This window comes from Uranotaenia lowii, chromosome 1, assembly GCF_029784155.1.
Source record: "Uranotaenia lowii strain MFRU-FL chromosome 1, ASM2978415v1, whole genome shotgun sequence".
NCBI classification, from domain to species: Eukaryota; Metazoa; Arthropoda; class Insecta; order Diptera; family Culicidae; genus Uranotaenia; species Uranotaenia lowii.
The window spans coordinates 196,317,933-196,342,629 of record NC_073691.1 but is presented as its reverse complement, the minus strand read 5'-3'; the positions used below and the strand labels follow the sequence as shown (position 1 = coordinate 196,342,629).

General features: G+C 34.0%; 1 protein-coding gene across 9 annotated transcripts in view; it reads left to right on the top strand.

Moving 5' to 3' along the window:
- The window catches only part of LOC129742447 (uncharacterized), a 584,572-nt gene that overhangs the window by 183,491 nt on the left and 376,384 nt on the right, over positions 1-24,697 (top strand). For 8 of the 9 annotated variants that reach the window (XM_055734355.1, XM_055734361.1, XM_055734382.1 and 5 more), the window contains exon 2: positions 16,599-17,379. The exons of the other annotated variant lie outside the window; for it this stretch is intronic. In XM_055734355.1, the coding sequence (XP_055590330.1) occupies positions 16,698-17,379 (682 nt within the window). In that variant the 5' untranslated portion in view covers positions 16,599-16,697. The remainder of the gene's footprint in view (positions 1-16,598; positions 17,380-24,697) is intronic. 9 annotated transcript variants of the gene reach the window in all.

Below are 24,697 nucleotides of genomic sequence, written 5' to 3'. Positions count from 1 at the left end.
AAAATGACAAAAATGACAAAAATGACAAAAATGACAAAAATGACAAAAATGACAAAAATGACAAAAATGACAAAAATGACAAAAATGACAAAAATGACAAAAATGACAAAAATGACAAAAATGACAAAAATGACAAAAATGACAAAAATGACAAAAATGACAAAAATGACAAAAATGACAAAAATGACAAAAATGACAAAAATGACAAAAATGACAAAAATGACAAAAATGACAAAAATGACAAAAATGACCAAAATGACAAAAATGACAAAAATGACAAAAATGACAAAAATTACAAAAATTACAAAAATGACAAAAATGACAAAAATGACAAAAATGACAAAAATGACAACAATGACAAAAATGACAAAAATGACAAAAATGACAAAAATGACAAAAATGACAAAAATGACAAAAATGACAAAAATGACAAAAATGACAAAAATGACAAAAATGACAAAAATGACAAAAATGACAAAAATGACAAAAATGACAAAAATGACAAAAATGACAAAAATGACAAAAATGACAAAAATGAAAAAAATGACAAAAATGACAAAAATGACAAAAATGACAAAAATGACAAAAATGACAAAAATGACAAAAATGACAAAAATGACAAAAATGACAAAAATGACAAAAATGACAAAAATGACAAAAATGACAAAAATGACAAAAATGACAAAAATGACAAAAATGACAAAAATGACAAAAATGACAAAAATGACAAAAATGACAAAAATGACAAAAATGACAAAAATGACAAAAATGACAAAAATGACAAAAATGACAAAAATGACAAAAATGACAAAAATGACAAAAATGACAAAAATGACAAAAATGACAAAAATGACAAAAATGACAAAAATGACAAAAATGACAAAAATGACAAAAATGACAAAAATGACAAAAATGACAAAAATGACAAAAATGACAAAAATGACAAAAATGACAAAAATGACAAAAATGACAAAAATTACAAAAATTACAAAAATGACAAAAATGACAAAAATGACAAAAATGACAAAAATGACAAAAATGACAAAAATGACAAAAATGACAAAAATGACAAAAATGACAAAAATGACAAAAATGACAAAAATGACAAAAATGACAAAAATGACAAAAATGACAAAAATGACAAAAATGACAAAAATGACAAAAATGACAAAAATGACAAAAATGACAAAAATGACAAAAATGACAAAAATGACAAAAATGACAAAAATGACAAAAATGACAAAAATGACAAAAATGACAAAAATGACAAAAATGACAAAAATGACAAAAATGACAAAAATGACAAAAATGACAAAAATGACAAAAATGACAAAAATGACAAAAATGAAAAAAATGAAAAAAATGACAAAAATGACAAAAATGACAAAAATGACAAAAATGACAAAAATGACAAAAATGACAAAAATGACAAAAATGACAAAAATGACAAAAATGACAAAAATGACAAAAATGACAAAATTGACAAAATTGACAAAATTGACAAAAATGACAAAAATGACAAAAATGACAAAAATGACAAAAATGACAAAAATGACAAAAATGACAAAAATGACAAAAATGACAAAAACGATAAAAATGACAAAAATGATAAAAGTGACAAAAATGATGTATTGGCAAAAAAAAAAATGGAAATCCATTCGAAACACAAAAATTTTGTGAAATCTGTGAATGTTTCAAAATTCTGTGTCTGTGACACAGATTCTGTGATGAAAATTTGCTCAAAATTCTTTAAAATTACAGATTTTTCTAAGGTTTCGGCAACCTTGGCCATTTCTCGAAGACTCACAATAATGGCTGCTTAGCACATCATATCTGAACTAAGGTTGTCGAAATAACAGAAAACTGTTCAATTCACAAAATTTTGAGCAAATTTTAATCACAAAATCTGTGTCACAGAATACAGAAATTTGAAAATTTTCAAAGATTTTGCAGATTTTTAAAATTTTTTTACGTATTCCCAAAATAATGAATGTTATGTCAATAAGAGTTTTTTATTCCAAACTTTGTTTTTAAAAATCATGATAAGATTGGAAATATCAACTGATTTTTCTTAAGTGAAATATAAAAAAGACTCATTTTTTCATGATTTTTCTAAACAAATTTATGCTGTTATCATCACAGAAAACCATTAAAGAATTTCTGAGTAAAATCAAAGAATGTCGGATTTTTCCCCAAAAATACAAAATTATTTTTTTTGCAACCTTGATCTGAACAGATGTATTATTCGAGTTTATATTCCAATGTTGTTGTTTGTGTTTTATTGATACCTTGTAGAAAATCGGTTAAACTAAATTTTCCAGACTGCCCAGATATTCAATGCAAAATTTGGGAAAAGTTCGGTTGGCCAGTTTTTTTTCTTGATTTTTGTAGAGTTACTCCTGGGCTTTGACTAAATTTGCCCGCATATTGCTTGGATTTTTTTTATCGACAATTTTGAAATCAAATGCTCGGATTTTGCCTAGTTTTTAGATCAATTAACCAGTATTCGTCCGACCCGGATACGTGCTGAAAAAAAATCTGGCAACCTTAGGCTAAGCACCTTCTTCCTGGTACACAAAGAAGATAAGTAGTCAAACTCAATTCTCTTTTTGTCAGGACAGAATTTTTCGAAGCTCAAAAAACACAGAAAAAAATATCGTTTACCCCTTGAAAAAAAATTTGTAAATTTGAATTTTTCTAAAAAAAAAATGAAATAAAATAAAAAAAATTCTTATATTTCAAAATTAAATATTTCAAAGAATGTGTTTTTAATGATTGGATTTTCATAAACTAAGTTCGACTGAAGTTACATTGAGTAGAAATTTTCCTCTCGTTTTGACATTGAACCGGAGCCGTCTCTCCAAATTTTCGGCTGCCTGTTTGCCTGTCTGTCTGACCTCGCTAATTGGATTCGATTAGATTTTTTTTTCCGGATAGCGTTTTGACTCTCCTCCAGTCCGGTTAATCCCTGTTATTGGCCGATAGGGGTCGGGGTGGAAAGTTTGTTGCCAGGATTATATTCGATCTGAACGAGAGCTCTATCGATTCACTGAAATGGTGGAACCAACTCACGTTGCATCTTTGATGGTATTTGCAATTTTTCATAGCACTTTTTACACCGACGCTGATATCGACCCCAACCCCACTTCTATCCAATCTGGCCAGGGAGGCTAATTGCAAACGGTTGTAAATTGAATGATGGTCCAATTAGAGTCAAGGCTGATGGAAAGTTTTTTTTTCATTCCTGTTGCCGTTGCAGCTTAAAGCTTTTCCGATTCGGATCGCAACCCCACAAACTTTGTTGAAACGAAGATGTTGAAACAGATCAGATCAGGGAAAATGTTTTGCAACTAACGATTAGAGTGAAAAAAAGTTGTTTCAAAATTTGTTTCCTGTTTGGTACAGCTAACGACTGGAATCGGTAGCTAGTTGCAGGGTGAAGTTGCAGTTTGAAAACTTTAACGGGAGAGATTTCCTGCAGGAATTTGCTGAGATTTAATCCAATCGATGTTTTTTTGAAACTTGGAATTCTAACCAAGTTATCCGCAGATTAAAAAAAAAATTTTTTTAGAAATAGATTTTAAAAAACTTTCATGGTATTGTTTTTTTCATAATTTTTTCCCTTTCGACTGATGTCGAGTTGAAAATTCGACGAATTTCAAATTCCATCGAAAAAAAACTCTTCGACCAATGCAAAGGTCAGTTAAACAAACAAACCCAGTAAACTTCCAAAACCCCCTCGCTCGAAAGTGTAGGAATATCAAACAGTCAGTCAGTTTCCCGGCAAATAAAACCCCTGTTTCGAAAGTGTGGTCCAAGTTCGATCGATAATCCGGCCACATATACCCACTCTTTCTCGCTGGGGTCGGGAGTCTAGCAACTAGAGTGTGATTATATATTTTTTAGGTCAGCAGCATGTGTTTTGCCTTTGGCTTTATTTCTGGTGATGTTGGTTATTTTTTTCGATTTTTTTCCCTCTTCTGCTACTAGGTTGGTACTTATTGCTGATGTTGATCCCACAACCTTATCGCCAGAGTCTAGCTGACCGTCACGATAGTGTGGCGCAGCGAAGGTCCCTGGTCCAGGAGTCTTGATATTTATAGTTATAATGGCAAAGGTACTTCGACTTCGACTTGGAAAAGACGACGATGGGGTTTGTTGCCGTTCATATAAATATTAAGTACCTTCCTACCAAAATGGCAAAATATCGCAGGATAATTATTCTTGCTTTGCTTTGCGAGAAAAAAATAATAGCACGGGGAAATTAATGATGTAGAAAGCGTTGAACATGACAGTGGGGATTGATTATGTGGAGGAATATATGCTAATTTATGATGAATTAGGATTAAGGAATCAAATTTTAACATAAAACTGAAAAATTTCAATATGAGTTAAGCTGAATCCCCAATTCCATACAGAATTAAAACTCGAGCTAACTCAGGAATGTATAAATCACTTCACGATTTTTTATAGCTTTTCCTGAGACCAGAAAAAACAGTTCTATTTTAATTACAAACCTAGCAGAATCCGGGATTTAAAATTAGCTACCGTAAACTGGGGGAACTTTGATCACTTTTTTTATTCATTTTAGAATATTTTGAAAGGTGTTGCTTTTTCGTAATACCTAAAAGCTTTAAAACCCTTACTGAGGTGATGAGTTTTAAACATGATCATGGATTGCAGTAAATTCAAACGACATTTATGGTCATAATAAAATGTTTGTTACTGTTTTTTAACGTGTGACTCACACGGGGTGGATCTGCTAGTGGACTGATAGTTTCCGGACTGGCAAGCGATGTGCGAACAGCGCACCGAGATGCACGTGTCTGAAGAGAGCCTTCTCTTCACTAGACACGGTAGGCTGGATCGGTAGTATTGGTCTGGACGCGAGAAGACTAAACTCAATTGGGATTTGGTTCTGACAAGAACCGGGATTGCGTCACCAATCACTACCGGAGATCCAAGCAGTGGAGCAGAGAACAGAGAACAAACTCCTGGACGAGCAAGGCAGGAACACCAATAAAATTCCAGCTTTATTCTTGTCACGTTTATTTTCTCTTCACTTCTCTATTTAACTGATATTAACAACACTGCGTATCAAATTAAACTAACTCAAGGCGCATTGAGAATGCGCCCTTAAATAGGCAGTCACGCAAGCACAGGACCACGTGCTTGCGCCAGATGGAAACGCCTAGAATCTGCTAGGCGCGTCGCGCATAATCTTTCAGTGAGAGCAGCCTTCTCGCTCTCTCGGCACGTACTCTCGCGTCTGTGTGGCACTCTTCTCCTCTCGTGAGTGCTCCGAGCGTCGTTGCTGGTCATCGGCGTCGCATGTTGGGAATCTCTCGCTGCTGCTGGGAGCTTTCGTAGCGAACATACTCCCCCCGTTGGAATTCCATTCCAACTCATTTGATGGTTATCTACGCTGGATGGCGAGCTCTTGCCGTCTTGGATGGACAAAACCTCGGGCCATGATATCCGCCAGATTGTGCTCCGTGTTAATCTCAGGTCCCGGCAACGATACAGGATTTGTCTATGTATCGTGTGACCAACATCTTTTAACTAAGTGTTGGTGAATCTCGTTTTTAAGCTTTTTTTCCTCAGATTTAAGCTTTTTTTGCCTTGAGAGCATAGGAGATGAAAGCTCAAATCTGAAGAAAAAAGCTTAAATCTGTCAAAAAAGGGGAAATCTGAGGGGAAATCTGAGAGATGTGCTCCATACGGTTTGTATAGCATTGCCGGGAAGTGACCACAGCCTGACAATCTCAATTGTCAGCTTCAGCGTTGGGATGACCTTTTTCACCAATTCAACCAACAGTTCAGCAGCACACAGTTCTAATTTTGAAATAGTGCTTTCTTCGAACAGTGCTACTTTCGATTTACTACATAGGAGATGTGCTATTGATCCCTCCCTTCCAATGCGGCGGAGATAAACACAAGCACCATACGCATGTTTCGAGACATCCACGAATCCATGTATCTCCATTGTTTTGGTCTCGGAAACTACGACACATCTTGGAATCTCAAACTTGCCAAGCTGAGTCAACCACGTTCGGAACTCCTCCCATCGATGCAGTAAGTCGCCCTTCACCGGATCATCCCAACCGATGTTGGCGGCCCATAGCGACTGCATAATCATCTTCGCTTCTACGATCACAAGGCCCGATGGGTAAAACAACTTCACAATTTGGGATAGCACCTTACGTTTTGTTGGCTTGGAATCATCCTTCGTTTGTTCATGAGATTTGTGGAACAGAAACAAGTCTCTTGTCGGGTCCCACAGGAGTCCTAAGACTTTCATAACTTCATTGGCACTGGAGTCTTGAATTGGCACCAAGGTCTCTCGGTCGGCGTCTGGAATTCCTTCAAGCATCTCTTCGGAGTTCGAACACCACTTCCGTAAAGGGAATCTTCCTTTCAACATCAATGTCTCTAGGTCACGGCGTAATTTGTTGGTCGAATCCACCGTCTCTGAACCAGACAACACGTCATCCATGTACGAATCGTTCAAGGAATATTCTGTAGCCTTGGCTGTCCCGTCTAACACAACACGGAGCTTCGTACTGCTGCTGGAAGGCTTTAGGATACAGTGATGCGGTAAGATATATGCTTGGAGACCAGGTGAGTTGTCATCCTCTTTCACTTCACGGCTGTGGCCCAGTGCTTGATATTCCTCAATGAATGCCGTGTACTGACCCCTCAGGTTGGGATTCCGCAAAAGGTTTTTCTCCAGCATGAGGTTTCGTTTCGATGGTGGAGATCTGGAGCCTTCTAAATGACTATCTGATTCACAAAATGGCAGTTGAACTACAAATCGTCCATCTTCATTGCGACGATAAGTTCGTTGGAAGTGTTCTTCCTCAGTTGTAACCGTCTCTGGTTCAGTTAACTCCTCCTGGTGGAAAAAGCGCTTGAGGCAGACCTCCAAACTGTCAGCCACAGCAAAGTTAGCGCATAGTGCACCACCTCCGTCGTCCTCTTCGCAAGAACCAGTAACGACCCATCCAAATTGAGTCTCTTGCAAGATTGGCAGTTTTTCGGCGATGTGCATCTGTCTTCGCAACATAATTGCATGGAAGTGTTCAGCTCCAATCAGCATCTCAACATCGTTGGGCTCGTTAAATCTCGGGTCAGCCAGCACCATACCGGCTGGTAAATGCCAAGCATCCACATTGACCTTGGTGGAAGGTATAGTTCCTGTCACTCGTGGTGTGACAAGACAGTCTACAATGCATGGCGTCAAAATCGTTGTAGTTCGAAGACATTTGGACTGCAACTCGATGACGTATCTGGGATCGAGTTCCCCCTACGCCGACCACAGGAACATTCGTTGGGTACTTGGGTAGGTTCAGCTTTCGCACCAAGGACTCCGTCAGTAGATTGATCTGCGAGCCAGAGTCCAATAAAGCTCGCACCTTATGAATTTGACCTCCTTTCGATTGAAGATTTATCAATGCAGTCATCAGGAAGATCTGCTTGCTAGGCTGACGATCAACGCTGGAACACGACGCGTTGACAGGTCGCTCTGTTACGTCAGGCTCCTGTCGTCCCTCGACTGACTTTGATGGTTCGTTCTTCTTCGCTGGAGTTTTGACTCGATCAAAATGAAGAAGAGTGTGATGCCTTCTAAAACACATTCCACAAACAACTTTGCTGGGACAAGTAGCTATTTGATGGCCATTCTGAAGACAGTTGTAGCACAGCTTCATCTCTCTGAGGTTTCTTCGCCGCTTCTGAACATGCATTCCTACGAATATTGGGCATTTGTCGTTTTTATGCTGGCCGTTACAGAAGTCGCATGCATTTTCCGATGTTGCTATTGCTGCATGCGATGATTTCGAGGCTCCTCCCTTTAACGATGCGAACTTTAAAGCCTTGGACGTTCCAGCTGTTTTCGCAGTCTCGCAGCGCTCCAATATCACAACTCGCTGTCTCAGGAACTCGATCATGTTATCATATTGTGGTAGCTCCGTTTGATCAAATGAGGCTTCCCACAACTCACGGGTTTGATCATCCAGTGCACGTGTCAGCAATGTCACCACGAACATTTGCGACATACCAGTCAGAGGTTGGTCTAGCTTGACTAGGTTGTCGATGTGTCGAGTACACTCGTCCACCAGATTCCGCAGCTCTAAGGATCTTTTCCTTTGAACCTTCGTCATGTTCAGGAGGCCCAGAATGTGACTTTCCAATATGAGGCGCTTGTTTCCGAATCGTTGCTCCAATATTTCCCACGCGCGCTCGTAGTGGTTGTTTTGTAGCGTCTCAATGTCTATAACCCCTGCCGCTTCTCCCTTGAGCGAATTTTCCAGATGGTATAGCTTAACAGCAACTGAATCATTTGTTCGCTCTATAAAGTCCTGAAACATGGCTTTGAAGCGTGGCCATGCTTCATAGCGACCATCAAATGTGGGTAACGGCACACGGTAGGATTGTGTGTTAGGGTAAATGTACCCGACCTTGGCACCTAAGGTATGGTGTACCCTTTTTATCAACATTCCAACCTTCCTGTTGAGTGCGCCATAGAACATCCTTTGAAGAATTTACTTGCTAACATGCTTAGAATTCAACAAAAATATGTTTTCTCTATAGAACTTTCATTATTGTGAGCAAAATGCATGCGAAGTACTCACTGCGGTGCTCCAATTACTTGGCCGCCGTACCAATTGTTTGCCGTTTCGATGATCCGATTCTTGGCCCCCAGCAAAGTGCAATAGATCTTTACCAACAATGCTCAATTGACAGTTAACAGAATCGTTGGCTATTCTGAATATGAGGCCACTGACAGAATGACGTCAGCTGAGCGTAAAGTTCTATGCGACGATGGAACACCGGGCTTCACTCATACAACAAAAAGGCATTTGAAAAAATTGATGAAATTTGGTTGGTGGAAGGGAAGCACAAAATAAGCTTTCATTTCAAAAAGTCGGAAGTCCAGAATTTCCACAATTTTTTTTTTTATTTTTGAAACTTTAAACTTTTTACTCAAATAAACAAAGTGATGATTATAAACACCTCAAGTTGTTTCAAAATATTTGTATATGAACAAGAATCATTGGTTTATGAATGACAAACAAACCGATTCAGAAACGAATTATGTCCGCGAGTGGTTTGAACTTTCTTTTTTTTATGAACATTAAATCCCTTTGATGAAATCTTAACTAACATATTATGTAAGAAAACTTTTTAAACTGAACACCTCAAAAATTTCTCCAATATGTATATAGTAAGTTACTTATGAAGGACTGATAAAATCTTAATAAAGCCAATCAATCTAGGAAAAGTATTTCAGATGGCATGGGCTTATCAAGACTAGCCCAGGTTTTCAACGTAGAGTTTTAAAAAAAAGTTGGTGTGGTCAAGCTGCCAGAATATTGAGGTAAAATATTCGTTTCTGGCCCCGATTGAATCACATTCCTCGAATTTTTTTAAAGAGATTTCACAGTTCATCATTTTTGCGAAGTTTTTTGAGACAATTTCATCAAAATAAAAATCAACTTGAAAGGAAGTAATACTGAAAGGTTTGAACCGTGTCAAATAAACTTATTATTACAAAAAAATGACTTGAACGTGGTTGTTGTGAAAGTGGTATTGTAACGTTGAATTGAACTTATTTTGAACTATTCTCATCGACTAAATTTTTCCAAATATTGGAAAAATTGCTTGTATTTTCTCATTTTTTTTTTAAATTTCCCGACTTGAATGCTAACTGGACACATTCAGGAATGCTAAGCCTAACGACAAATTCATTTACGAAATTTCTATCGTTCTGTGCATCATGATGTGTTGTCATTTATAAATCATTGTTTAAATTTTTCCTTTTGAGTTTTTATAGACCATAAGTTGATAGTAAAATACTCTAAGAGACTTGCGATTGCAACACATAGGGTTATTTCCACTACGAAACAACTATCTTCATATTGTGGAGTTTGGCTTCATAAAGTAAGAAATTGAAAAATTCCTTGAAGGGTATTTTAAAATTTTGCCCTTTTGAATTTGTTAGCTGAGATTATGAGCTTCTAGCAAGCAGAGGTGCCAGGTGTCCTGATTTATCAGGATTTGTCCTGATTTTCGAGAGACCGTCCTGATTTTTCAAAAACTTTCGAGTTGTCCTGATTTTTGAAAATTTGTCCCTAAAATGTCCTGATTTGTCCTGATTTTCATAAAAACTTCATAAATATGATCGAATTTGTAGTTAAAGTATGAGAAAATCGAATAAATAGGTTATAAAAAAGTTAAAACCATGGTAATCTTCAGTTCAGATGATATTTATGGTGTTTTTCGATATGAACTACGACCGGCCAGCCAACAAGCTGCGTACTATTGTTGCATAAATCAAGGCGCGTACAGCACTGTCTTGCGCTTTTATTTATGCAATCTACGCAGAAATGCTTATTATTTTCATGAATCAAGAGGTGTCCTGAAAAATCCTGATTTTTAACTTCGCGTTGTCCTGATTTTTGACGAAACCACCTGGCACCCCTGCTAGCAAGAGCCATCTCGAATGCCCGGGGTGTTGCGCAGTGGTTTGACACGCCAAAAAGATGTTAGAATGTAAACCTTGCTAAAACATTTTTTTTTAATTCGACTCACATCTAATGTTATAAGGAATAATTGGAAAGAAAACGATATTTTCCTGAACTTCCAACTTCTGTTTCCAAGAAAAAAATCAGAACAAAAATCCAAAAAATTAAATCTGAGTATTTATATGGTTCCCAAGCAATAGAAAACGATTCCAAAACTTAATGAATTATGTATTTTATATACTAAAGTCATAAATTGCCATTGATCTAACAGTTTTTAGGTAAGAAAAACATCTTAAGTCTTGTGAGTTGCTTAATTTCACTTATTTTTTTTTTTTATTTCGAACCACTGTGTTCTGTAGGAGACCACGTGGCTTTTGCTCGGCAGACTGCAATGCAAATGCTGTTCGCACGCACACCAATGTACCTTCGATTCATGGTTCCCAAATAGCGATTTTTGCATTTTCAATGCTTGGATATGACTTTTAGTTAGTCGAATCTTTTATGTTCTCCAACTTATTTCGAAGCTTAAGTTGATAGAAACAATCTTATCATACAATCCAATTAGTATGAAAACATTTGTGCGTAGTTTTAAACGAATTTTTAGGGAAAACATCAGCCCAAAAATACCTCTTTAATGAACATGTATTTTTTCCAGCTTCCAACACTGGTGGTGTATTTCGATTGAAGTTGCATGCCAAGAAAAGGAACAAAATTAGTTTTAAATTTGTATTCAATACCTAAATAAATATTCATTCTTTTGTCTTTCTAGTATTTTTAGATTTTTTGCCGTGTTTAACTGTAGGCATGAGTATTTATAGCAAATTTTTGAAATGAATGTCCGCGTTTGAAATCGCATGGGAATTTAACAGTTACACTAGAAAGGTGAGTTTATCTGATTTTCATACGGTGATTTCCAACATAATTGCCTCGGATGCAGATCGAAAAAAATTAACTACTTCAATAAAGTACAAACAATCAAAAAATTTGGTATGCACAGATTTGAAACAAATTATTCTCTTCGCAATGAAAACATATTCAAAATTTTTTAGCTCAATTTGGACCTAAAAAAACATGAAAAGACATGTTGGCATGCCAAGAAAAGGACCATGCCAAAATAGGGCTCACTTACCCTAACTATCACTGGACCTGTCAGAGGCATCGGGGCGACAACGGGGTTGGCTGGGGCTCGCTGATTGTCCTTTTGCAGCACATCCATCAGGATCTCAATCTTTATTGAGGCCTCGTTGTAGGCTTCTTCAAACTCAATAAATTTTTCCTCCTGTGCCTCGGCATCTTTGGGTACGGCTTCAATGATGGCATTATGAATCTCGTTGTATTCATCGTATATCGCTTGAAGGTTTCTGGCATGAACCCTCAGAGCTGGCAAGGAAAGTGTTCCTTCATCCGATTCCAGAATATTCAGTAATCGGGTCACCTTTGCCTTGACCCGGCCACGTCGGAGACTGAGCTTCGAAATTTCTTCGGGCCTTTCCATTTTCTGGTTGGGAGTACGAGGTAGCATCTCCGTAAGCGCAGACTCCTTTCCAAACAATCACGAATGTGTTCTATGTTCGTTACAGTAGAACACGTAAGCATTCGCCGGCGCACGATATCACACGTATACTAATCGGCGACCGCGACGAAAACCGTAACAAAATCTTTCGCACCGCGACGTGGTTCTCTCAAACGACGGCGGGTAGATCGCGAATGTCACGTTGTCCGAGCCACGTGACACGCTCAGTTCGCGTTGTCAGCCACGCGAAACGCTTCTTCACCAGTCCCGATCCGGCTCGAAGGACCAAATGTTTTTTAACGTGTGACTCACACGGGGTGGATCTGCTAGTGGACTGATAGTTTCCGGACTGGCAAGCGATGTGCGAACAGCGCACAGAGATACACGTGTCTGAAGAGAGCCTTCTCTTCACAAGACACGGCAGACTGGATCGGTAGTATTGGTCTGGACGCGGAAAGACTAAACTCTTGGTTTGGTTCTGACAAGAACCGGATTTGCGTCACCAATCACTACCGGAGATCCAAACAGTGGAACAGAGCAGAGAATAAAACTCCAAGACGAGAAAGGCATGAACACCAATAAATATATCCAGCTTTGTCTCTTGTCACGTTTATTTTCTCTTCACTACTCTATTTATTCACAACTGAATTACACTGCTTACAAAACGAAACTAACTCAAGGCGCATTGAGAATGCGCCCTTAAATAGGCAGTCACGCAAGCACAGGACCACGTGCTTGCGCCAGATGGAAACGCCTAGAATCTGCTAGGCGCGTCGCGCATAATCTTTCAGTGAGAGCAGCCTTCTCGCTCTCTCGGCACGTACTCTCGCGTCTGTGTGCACTCTTCTCCTCTCGTGAGTGCTCCGAGCGTCGTTGCTGGTCATCGGCGTCGCATGTTGGGAATCTCTCGCTGCTGCTGGGAGCTTTCGTAGCGAACAGTTACTAAACCAGATTTCGAGTTTCGGGGTAACTTTGATCACTACGGTTTTTACGTATCTCAACATCTTCAAATTTATTGTTTTGATGCCATTAAACACAGAAGGCTCAAAACATCGCTAACAGTAATTTTTTGTTTGGACACAATTGAATTTTGCAACGTTTTCTATCAAAAACAAATATACTTGAAAGATGGACAATGTTGCTGCATACATTTAGGGACAAAAAATATAAACATTTCTCAATATTTTTTGGCTTCTAAAATAAATAAAATTTTACCTTCATGCAATTTCCTAAGTCCTCGTACTGTTCCCACGTTCTTTTTTCTTCTAACTTTACCATTTGATAGGGTTTTTAGCCATTTTTCCTATACAGGCTTTTTCATGGAAAATGACCGTTTGTTTTTCAATATCCAAAAATTATCATCAAATGACCATAAAAATAACATTTAAACTTTACCTAAACCAGGAAAAATAGTTGAATTTCCACATTAAACAACCCATTTGCTCCTAAATGCTTAAATTTGATCAGGAGAGATGTTTCTTTGTGAGCCTTTAAAAAACCAGATATTTTAAGATTTTAAAATTATATTTTAATTAATATAAAAAATCTATTATTAAAAACCAAACTTAGCTTACTTGTAACTAAATTTACAGGCTTTCAAACGTAGTAAACAATTTTCAGATATTTTAATTTTATACTTAGTTAATGATGATTATCTGCAAAAATTTCATGCTGATCAAAGTTACCCCGCTGATCAAAGTTCCCCCAGTTTACGGTACCAAAAATCTGGCAATATCCATGAAAATTTGACCAGAGTCCAAGAATTACTCAAAAAAAAATCAAGAAAAAAAAACTTGAAAAAAAATTTTCATCAAAATTCAACAGACACATTCCACCGTGGCGTGAATTGGTTTTCCGAACTTTTCTGAACTGTTATCATTCTAGAAGTCAAATAAAAAAGCTGTGCGTAGCTTCTCGATTGAACAACAACGAAAAAAAATAACGTATTTTTCAAGTTGTATCGTGAATTGCCTCAGTTTAAACAAAACAGGATTGTAGACTAAATTCACGTCACGAAATTTCAAGTTATTCTGATGAGGTTTTCACAGCCTTTAATTTTAATGAACACTTTTAAAAGTGATATTTTGTTATTCCGACTTGTATAACCATAATTTTTCAGTATCTTTTCCTTATTTAATCTGGAACTTGAAAAGCAATATATTGGGTAATCATACACGTTTAATTTTTTGCTATTTTTGGGTTTTTTGAAATTTGTTTGAAAAAAAAAACAAATTAGTTAAAAAGTCGACAAAATAATGTTCGATTTATAAATATCTGACCATCTGGAGCGTCAAAACAGCTTACAGTTTTCTTTATATAATTTAAGAAAAAATCAAATTTTTTGACATAAATTCCCTCGCGCTGTTGTAACTCAGCTTGATTCTAATCGATTTCATTAAAATTTTGTCTTTGAGAATAGTCTCATTTTTTTTCAAAGAAGTTCTGTTTTTGTTTAAAAATGTTAAAGTTTTCTCGTAGAATTAAAAAGTTTCCTTTTTGTGACGTTTATTCACTTTTTTAAAACAAATCCATTGTTATCTTTACACAATGAGGCAGTATTAGTTGGCTTCAAAACGTGTTAAAAATTTTCCAAAACATATCAATCCATATATATTATTCACTATTTTGTAAAAGTTTTCAACCTTTAAACTTTTTCCAACAAAAAAAAGATGATTTAAAAAATATGTGAAACGTGTTACATTTTTTTTTATCTTTTTAATCAGTTGGCTTTGTGTGATTTAAATTATCAACATTATTGACAAATTTTGATACGTCAAATCACTTGCATCACTAGCGCGCTGAATGTGCCCAAGAGCTTTGCCATGGTGTTTTTTTCTCCCAAATTCTATGTTTACCAGGAAGATTACAGTTTTGGGTTTGATAAAAAATAAATGAATCAGCTAATTTTTACCATTTTATAGTAAGTCCATAAGATTTCAATGTTACTCTTCGAAAAGCTCTTTCCTTTAAATGAGTACAAATTTAATATTGCGATTAATTAAAGATTTGGTACAAAATACCTAAAAAAATATTTTCAGAAGGTTAACAGTGTTGCCATGAAATTTAATTACTCATAGAATAAAATTTGCAATATTTCCTCTTTTCAGTCGATATCTGAATGCATCTGGATGCAAAGAGGGAAATTCAATGGCTTTATTGTCATCCAACTATTTCTCAGAATTCTCGTAGATTTGTGCAAATATTAACTGGCTTTAAACAGTAAAAATAGAACTTTTTTTCATTTCGTACTTTTAAATAAATTTCAAAACATTCAAGACTAAAAATGAGATATTTTATGATTTGAATAGAAGAACCTGTATTCTGACTTTAAAACTTAAAAAAAAAATGTTCGAGAAACCTTGATGAATTTTTTATGCAAAGTACGTTAAAAGAGGGATAACTTTTGTAAAACATTCTGTTTACCAATGTTTAAAATGTTTGTAGCTTGTAATGTGCCTAATATAAAGTGACTTATGAAAAAAACATCATTTCCAAATAGTTTGGAAAAATTACAAAAATCAGCTGTCTACCACTTTTGAACTATTTTGAACTATTTTGATAAAGGTCATTTTTGAAATATGGTGTAATAAGAATGTGTTGTAATGTTTTCAGATGTGTGTGCTTTGTAATCTGTTTTTTCAATAATTTTCGATACATTTTTGCTTACTAAGCCTCAGTGAAAAATGTGAGATAACTTGGATGCAACGAGTTTCAATTTTGCATGAGAATGTGTATGAAAGAAGAAATGTTTGCATATTACAAAATTCAAAATTCTTAAGTAATACTCAAATTTAAAATTTATAAAAATAATATAAATTAAAATTGCTTAATGAATAATCATTTTTGTTTAACTCAAATTTGGGCTAGTTGTTTTTTCACATGAAATATACTGCAAGGATCAAAGGATATTTACAACTCAAAGTTATATTTTTTCAACTTTCAGTTCATATCTGATGATTTTTTTATGGAAAACTTTGTATTATTTTATAAATTTCCATACAGAATTAATACTCGTTGTAATATTTCAGAAATGTATAAATCGTAATCGTTTTTTTGCTTTTTCGGGAAGTTAACAGATTTCGAGAGTTGTTTAAATGTATATAATTGAAATTTTTACGGTCTAAGATTTTTAAAGTTTTAAGTTATTATTTTGATTGTTGAAGTTATTTTCATACCTTTTGATACCCGGAAAAATTTAAATTTTCAGAGTGGCCAATTTTTTCTTTAGGTTCCAAAAAAGACACTTTGTCAAAACAATAAAAAATTAAGATAGAACTCCAAAATTTTTGTTTAACTTTCCCAACCATATTATTGAATTCTTATAAAAAGCTTTATTATGTCTTCGAAGAGGGTGCTACAAGCCCTTGCTTTGGAAGCAATTTTTTTTACAAAAATAACTATGGTGTTAATGGTACTCGACACTTTAACTGATTTTAAAAGCTGAGAAAATTTTGAAAAAAACCTTTGTTCACTTCCAAAGCACCATTCCCCTTGAAAAGCGCAATCTAATTTTCGTACACTGTACCTCTGGGGGTTTTAAATGGGATTTCCGAGAGCAGGTGTATTTGGTGTGAAAACTAGCCACCAGATTGGACCCCAATAGAGATTAAACGTCATCCGGATATAATGAGAACGTATAGTATAAAGATCCGCATAAAATGAGACGACGAAGGTGCGGCAGAAAAGTAGCGGTGGACGAGCTAGAAAAAGAAAAAGCTGAAGAAGAGTTCCAGAGAAAGGCGATAGTGGAAGAAAAAGTAAAGGAAGTGGAAGGCTATGGCCATCAGCCAAAAGTTGCGATGGCTCGGCAACTTCAGCCAGTCATCGTGGAAGAAAAAGAAGCGGAAACGGAAGCAGCGATTGGGTCTTGCAGTGGGATCATCAGCTGCTGCCAACCGGAGATTATACAACGAATACCACCACCTTCATGGCGGAGCAGCTCATTTTGGAGCAGTTTCATGGTCCAACGAAAACCCCGGAGGATACCCAGCAGCGATTGGTCAATGGGAATGTTGCCAGTAGCTCTGCTCCTGCTCCTGACCAGCAACATCGTTTGGGCCAGTGAGTTCCCGGAGCGGGAATGTTGTGATCCCGTTTACCCGCCGATGCCGGATCCGGAACCGGTTCCTCCCGGGCTGCTTCCGGCTCCGTTGCCGACCACCACATCGATTTCGCTCTATGGATCGGTGCCGGGAGCCGGTGGAAGTGAGCTGGGAGGAACGGGGCACGGAGGAGGGATTGTGGATTTGTCCCCAGGAGGACTGGCCGCCGGTGGAGGACTCATTGGAGGAGGTATTGCCGGTGGCGGATTGCACGGCCATTCTAAAATAGGATACTCTGGTGAGTAGAAGGTTTGACAAATAAGCCATTTAAGGTTGTTTTGTGAATCAATGCCATCGATAATTATTTCAATGCTTAAAAGCATAAATTATTTAAAAACCTTTAATTCAATGAGTTTAATCATATAAACATAATCATATGAAATTGTTTGAAAAAGCTTTTCGAGAGATATCATCAAAAAAAGACTCATTACTCATTATTCTATTCAAACATTGATCGCGATGATGAAACAAACTTAAATTAGATACTCATGCATTTGTTTTCATCAAAGAACACCAAATCATCACATTGTTAGATAATTACAAAATCAATGTTTAAAAAATAAATGCAAATAAAATCTAATTGAAACTTTGTGACTTTATATACACCATTATTTGTATTTATAAGTAGTTGTAGCTAGTTGTTTCTCTCTTATTTCTCCGCTGAAAGAAGGGATAATTGCTCTGTATGAGTATGGGAGAAATTCTTTGAGAGCCCTTTCTTTCCTTTCTATCTCCCATCTGGGGGGAATGAGAGGTCTCAAATCATCATAGAAATGTTTCTCGTATCCAAAATCCTCCCATGCTTAATTTACTCTGATTTCTTGATAAATTAAAGCTATGCTAAACAGAAGGGGAGCCTCCTTCCTCCTTTCTGATCTTATTGACAAACATTTCTCGTATCAAAAACACTTTTGTGCCAAGTTTTTTTTTTCAAATGCGTAATTCAAATCATCATAACAATAGTTCTCGTGCCCAAATGCCCTCGTATGCCAAATGTAACTCGATTTACTTGATCAGCTCTCGCATTTTGCAAAAAAAAAATGTATGAAAGCCCCCTTTTTCGCTTTCCATCTCCCCTTTGGATGGATGGAGGGGTCTAAGAACATTTCAGAAAAAATTGTCAAAATTGTCAAAATTGTCAAAATTGTCAAAATTGTCAAAATTGTCAAAATTGTCAAAATTGTCAAAATTGTCAAAATTGTCAAAATTGTCAAAATTGTCAAAATTGTCAAAATTGTCAAAATTGTCAAAATTGTCAAAATTGTCAAAATTGTCAAAATTGTCAAAATTGTCAAAATTGTCAAAATTGTCAAAATTGTCAAAATTGTCAAAATTGTCAAAATTGTCAAAATTGTCAAAATTGTCAAAATTGTCAAAATTGTCAAAATTGTCAAAATTGTCAAAATTGTCAAAATTGTCAAAATTGTCAAAATTGTCAAAATTGTCAAAATTGTCAAAATTGTCAAAATTGTCAAAATTGTCAAAATTGTCAAAATTGTCAAAATTGTCAAAATTGTCAAAATTGTCAAAATTGTCAAAATTGTCAAAATTGTCAAAATTGTCAAAATTGTCAAAATTGTCAAAATTGTCAAAATTGTCAAAATTGTCGAAATTGTCAAAATTGTCAAAATTGTCAAAATTGTCACAATTGTCAAAATTGTCAAAATTGTCAAAATTGTCAAAATTGTCAAAATTGTCAAAATTGTCAAAATTGTCAAAATTGTCAAAATTGTCTAAATGGTCAAAATTGTCAAAATTGTCAAAATTGTCAAAATTGTCAAAATTGTCAAAATTGTCAAAATTGTCAAAATTGTCAAAATTGTCAAAATTGTCAAAATTGTCAAAATTGTCAAAATTGTCAAAATTGTCGAAATTGTCAAAATTGTCAAAATTGTCAAAATTGTCAAAATTGTCAAAATTGTCAAAATTGTCAAAATTGTCAAAATTGTCAAAATTGTCAAAATTGTCAAAATTGTCAAAATTGTCAAAATTGTCAAAATTGTCAAAATTGTCAAAATTGTCAAAATTGTCAAAATTGTCAAAATTGTCAAAATTGTCAAAATTGTCAAAATTGTCAAAATTGTCAAAATTGTCAAAATTGTCAAAATTGTCAAAATTGTCAAAATTGTCAAAATTGTCAAAATTGTCAAAATTGTCAAAATTATCAAAATTATCAAAATTGTCAAAATTGTCAAAATTGTCAAAATTGTCAAAATTGTCAAAATTGTCAAAATTGTCCAAATTGTCAAAATTGTCAAAATTGTCAAAATTGTCAAAATTGTCAAAATTGTCAAAATTGTCAAAATTGTCAAAATTGTCAAAATTGTCAAAATTGTCAAAATTGTCAAAATTGTCAAAATTGTCAAAATTGTCAAAATTGTCAAAATTGTCAAAATTGTCAAAAATGTCAAAATTGTCAAAATTGTCAAAATTGTCAAAATTGTCACCCAAAAAGCCCAGGAATAAACTCCCAAATCAGACCTTGAATGCCAATTTGACATCCCTCGCTTTAAACTGCTTTATCTCTCTTTGTTCTCCAAATGTTTTTTCAAAATTTAATGTTTTGGAAAGCTTGTTATGTAGCTGAAACTTGTTTTTAGACATTTTTCACCTACAGAACTTCAATTTTCCGTTTTTCCAAGTACGAAAACAAAATCCGAAAAACATTCTTCGGAAAAAAGACTGTAGATCAGCTACGGAATTCTAAAATAAATTTTACTAAATGTCCAAGAAAGCTGAAGTAAGAAGCTAACTGTTACACAAAGGATTGTATTGTTTTCAAAGTTGATCATGATCATGATCACAAAAAATGTAAAAAAGTGGTATAAAAACGGCCCTTTTCAATCAATAAACGGTCAAGATTATTAATGTCACATCAGAGGAATTTTGAAAAGAGGATGATAAAGTCGTTGTAATCTGAAACATTTTGGCATCTTCAGTCTCTCAAAATACGGAACACAGAATTTTTTAAGGAATTTTAAGCGAAATTTTATATATTAAAATTAATTATCCTTGAGGTACCTTTTTATGACATTAAATTCCTATCGATATTTCCCAGCAGCTCAATCTACTGCATCGTGCCATCGCCATCACTTCAAAAGGTCGATTATAATTAGAATTTGTTGTGCTCACAATGCATAGAATGGCCCATAAGTTTATATCAAGCCAATGACACCAGCCATCAATGGAACGACATGGATCATCCTCTTTATGGAGGGCAATTTGCAGCTGTCCTTCATCAATGTATACGTTCCTTCATTGGTCCTAGTTGTTGAAATCATTGACCTGCACCGTTTCACGAAGAACAACAGACAGAAGAAGGGAGGAGCTCAAAGAAAAAAAAAACAATAATAAAACAACACAATTTTCAACAAAGCCTCCCCGAAGCGTTCCGCAGAAACCAATTTCACGGTCTAATGAGGTGAAACTTGCATTATATCCTCTTATATGCTCTGGCATTGAACATACCATTCCCGGGGAATGGATCTCGGAATTTTACCCGCCCACACTCACTTCATCCCACCCACACTTCGGAGCCCAAGGATCAACACCTGCTAGCTTTACACGGAAGCAGCCACGGATTTGAGTTTTGGACCGAATCGTTGTAAGTCTCCTTTGGCCTCTTCTCGGGATGGCCTTGTTGTCGTGGGAGGCGAGACAATTTCATAATCCATTTTCACTTGGATGATACCGCTCTCATCTTCTTGGAAATATAAATTGAAATAGCAATAACTATGTGAAAAAAATTTCAATTTTTTCAAGACTATTCAAATCCACAAAAATAACAATTTGAACATTGAAAAGTTTTTGAAATCCAGAAACTGGAATTTGATTTTTAGTTTTGAGCTTAAAAGTAAAAAGTCTAAAGTTTCATCCTTCAAAACTTTTTTCACAAAACGAAGGATTATGAAAAACTTACCAACACTTCATGGCCAGTCTATATTCAGCACTTTTTTCCCCTCGATGCCATTAAGTCAATTTTCCCCGCACACCGGTGACAACTTCTCACTTGAAACGGCTTCAAAAGGCTGGCCAACCTGTCAAACCGAAGCTTTGGCTTCTTTGGGACACAAAAAGTGGCCAAGTGGCCATTTCATAAAAATCGAAATAAATAACTTTCACTAGTTTATGACGGCTCGGGCTGTGCTTTCATACCAACATAGTAGAAAAAAAATTGGAAAAAGTATCACCTTTCTGGTTTGGGTGACACGGAAAGCCAACATCAAAGCGATAGGTTTTCTGCACCTGAGGTGGTTTAATTTTTTCCGATGAAATTGAAAACAAGTCTTTCGGGTAGGGTGGTTTGTTTTTCATTCATTCAGATCTAGGATAAAAATCATAAACTTAAGTTTGAAAACTCAATTTAAGATTCTTAAAAGTAAATCAAAAGAAAATTTCAAATCTTACAGATTTTTTCATCTATGATAAAAAAAAAAGATCGAAGAAAATCAAATCCTCAATTTTAGAAGCGTATAGTTTGTTTATTTATCTCTTGAAAACAAAACTAATAAGCAACCATTCAGAAAAAATACCAGTCTTGATTTTTTTTTTCATATTATAGCACTTTTGTTTCGTTATTTTATGATTTGAATGGCAATTTTAAATTAAAATTGATTAGATGTTTGATTTTTTTTCCGAAAAAATTTTCTGATTTATGTTTCCTGTTTGGTATTTTTTATTGTATCTTGATCTGGTTTAAACACTTTTGCAAAAAGGTTTATGCATGAAAAAAACTATTAGTTTACTATCTTTTATGATTTATTTTGTCCAATGTGTTTCTCAGGAAAGTTCTTTATAGTCGAATAACTTTGTATCGTTTTCACCGCAATTTTTTCTCACTTATTAATAGACTGTGTAATGCAGTGTAATTTTTTTACTCATAATTATTTCAATAACTTTTTTTTCATTTTATTTATGATTCCATTTTTTTTCTTTTGTAACTGATTAATTTGAAACGGCTCATACGATTAGGTTTAAAGGAGCCAAACTCATTTTTTTTGTTTTTACAATCGTTTGCTTAGCTTAGCACTTTTTTTAGAAGATTTTTTTTCCATTTGTATCCTCAAATATTTTGGATTTTTATTACTTTTGTAGAGTTTGTTTTTCGGTACACTTCGCTTTATTGGCCTGATCTTTTTTCTGAATTTTGTCTCAAGTGAGTTTGTAATTTTGGCTCATTTGAATTTAGCGTTTTACGATTTCATCTAAATTTTTGCGCAGTTCGTCCATTTTAGTTTTATTTTAACTGACGTTTCGATCGCAATTTTGTATATTTTTGTTTTGAATTTATAAAAATTTTATCACAGTTTTGTTTAATTTTAGCCTCTCTCTTAATTATTTTGTCTGAAAAGTATTTTGGATTTATTGAAGATCTTGTTTAATATACGATTTTTTTTTTAAATGTTCTGTCTTATATGAGTTTTGTTTTGTTTAAGATGAATTTGTGTCTGATTTTCGCATTAAGTGAGTTTATTTTTTTATTGTCTCAACTCAATTTTTTTTTCAATTATTTCTTCTGTGGTATATCAAAAATAGCATTTTCTTGTTTTGTATCCTTTATATCATTTTCCATTAAAATTATGTTTCAAATCAATTTCATTAAATATCTGATTTTTTTTAAAACAGATTCTTTTTAATACTGAATTGTTGATCTTATTTGATAGAATTGTTCAACATTGCATTTTGAAAATATAAAACATTTTCATAATTTTAGATAATTTCGTAATTTTTTGTAGTTTTTTTTTTGTTTTTGTCGTGTATTTAAGTTAAGTCATTTTTGTCATTTTAGTCATTTTTGTCATTTTTGTCATTTTTGTCATTTTAGTCATTTTTGTCATTTTTGTCATTTTTGTCATTTTTGTCATTTTTGTCATTTTTGTCATTTTTGTCATTTTTGTCATTTTTGTCATTTTTGTCATTTTTGTCATTTTTGTCATTTTTGTCATTTTTGTCATTTTTGTCATTTTTGTCATTTTTGTCATTTTTGTCATTTTTGTCATTTTTGTCATTTTTGTCATTTTTGTCATTTTTGTCATTTTTGTCATTTTTGTCATTTTTGTCATTTTTGTCATTTTTGTTATTTTCGTCATTTTTCAGATCTAGGATAAAAATCATAAACTTAAGTTTGAAAACTCAATTTAAGATTCTTAAAATTAAATCAAAAGAAAATTTCAAATCTTACAGATTTTTTCATCTATGATAAAAAAAAAGATCGAAGAAAATCAAATCCTCAATTTTAGAAGCGTATAGTTTGTTTATTTATCTCTTGAAAACAAAACTAATAAGCAACCATTCAGAAAAAATACCAGTCTTGATTTTTTTTTTCATATTATAGCACTTTCGTTTCGTTATTTTATGATTTGAATGGCAATTTTAAATTAAAATTGATCAGATGTTTGATTTTTTTTCCGAAAAAATTTTCTGATTTATGTTTCCTGTTTGGTATTTTTTATTGTATCTTGATCTGGTTTAAACACTTTTGCAAAAAGGTTTATGCATGAAAAAAACTATTAGTTTACTATCTTTTATGATTTATTTTGTCCAATGTGTTTCTCAGGAAAGTTCTTTATAGTCGAATAACTTTGTATCGTTTTCACCGCAATTTTTTCTCACTTATTAATAGACTGTGTAATGCAGTGTAATTTTTTTACTCATAATTATTTCAATAACTTTTTTTTCATTTTATTTATGATTCCATTTTTTTTCTTTTGTAACTGATTAATTTGAAACGGCTCATACGATTAGGTTTAAAGGAGCCAAACTCATTTTTTTTGTTTTTACAATCGTTTGCTTAGCTTAGCACTTTTTTTAGAAGATTTTGTTTCCATTTGTATCCTCAAATATTTTGGATTTTTATTACTTTTGTAGAGTTTGTTTTTCGGTACACTTCGCTTTATTGGCCTGATCTTTTTTCTGAATTTTGTCTCAAGTGAGTTTGTAATTTTGGCTCATTTGAATTTAGCGTTTTACGATTTCATCTAAATTTTTGCGCAGTTCGTCCATTTTAGTTTTATTTTAACTGACGTTTCGATCGCAATTTTGTATATTTTTGTTTTGAATTAATAAAAATTTTATCACAGTTTTGTTTAATTTTAGCCTCTCTTTTAATTATTTTGTCTGAAAAGTATTTTGGATTTATTGAAGATCTTGTTTAATATACGATTTTTTTTTTAAATGTTCTGTCTTATATGAGTTTTGTTTTGTTTAAGATGAATTTGTGTCTGATTTTCGCATTAAGTGAGTTTATTTTTTTATTGTCTCAACTCAATTTTTTTTTCAATTATTTCTTCTGTGGTATATCAAAAATAGCATTTTCTTGTTTTGTATCCTTTATATCATTTCCCATTAAAATTATGTTTCAAATCAATTTCATTAAATATCTGATTTTTTTTAAAACAGATTCTTTTTAATACTGAATTGTTGATCTTATTTGATAGAATTGTTCAACATTGCATTTTGAAAATATAAAACATTTTCATAATTTTAGATAATTTCGTAATTTTTTGTAGTTTTTTTTTTGTTTTTGTCGTGTATTTAAGTTAAATCATTTTTGTCAT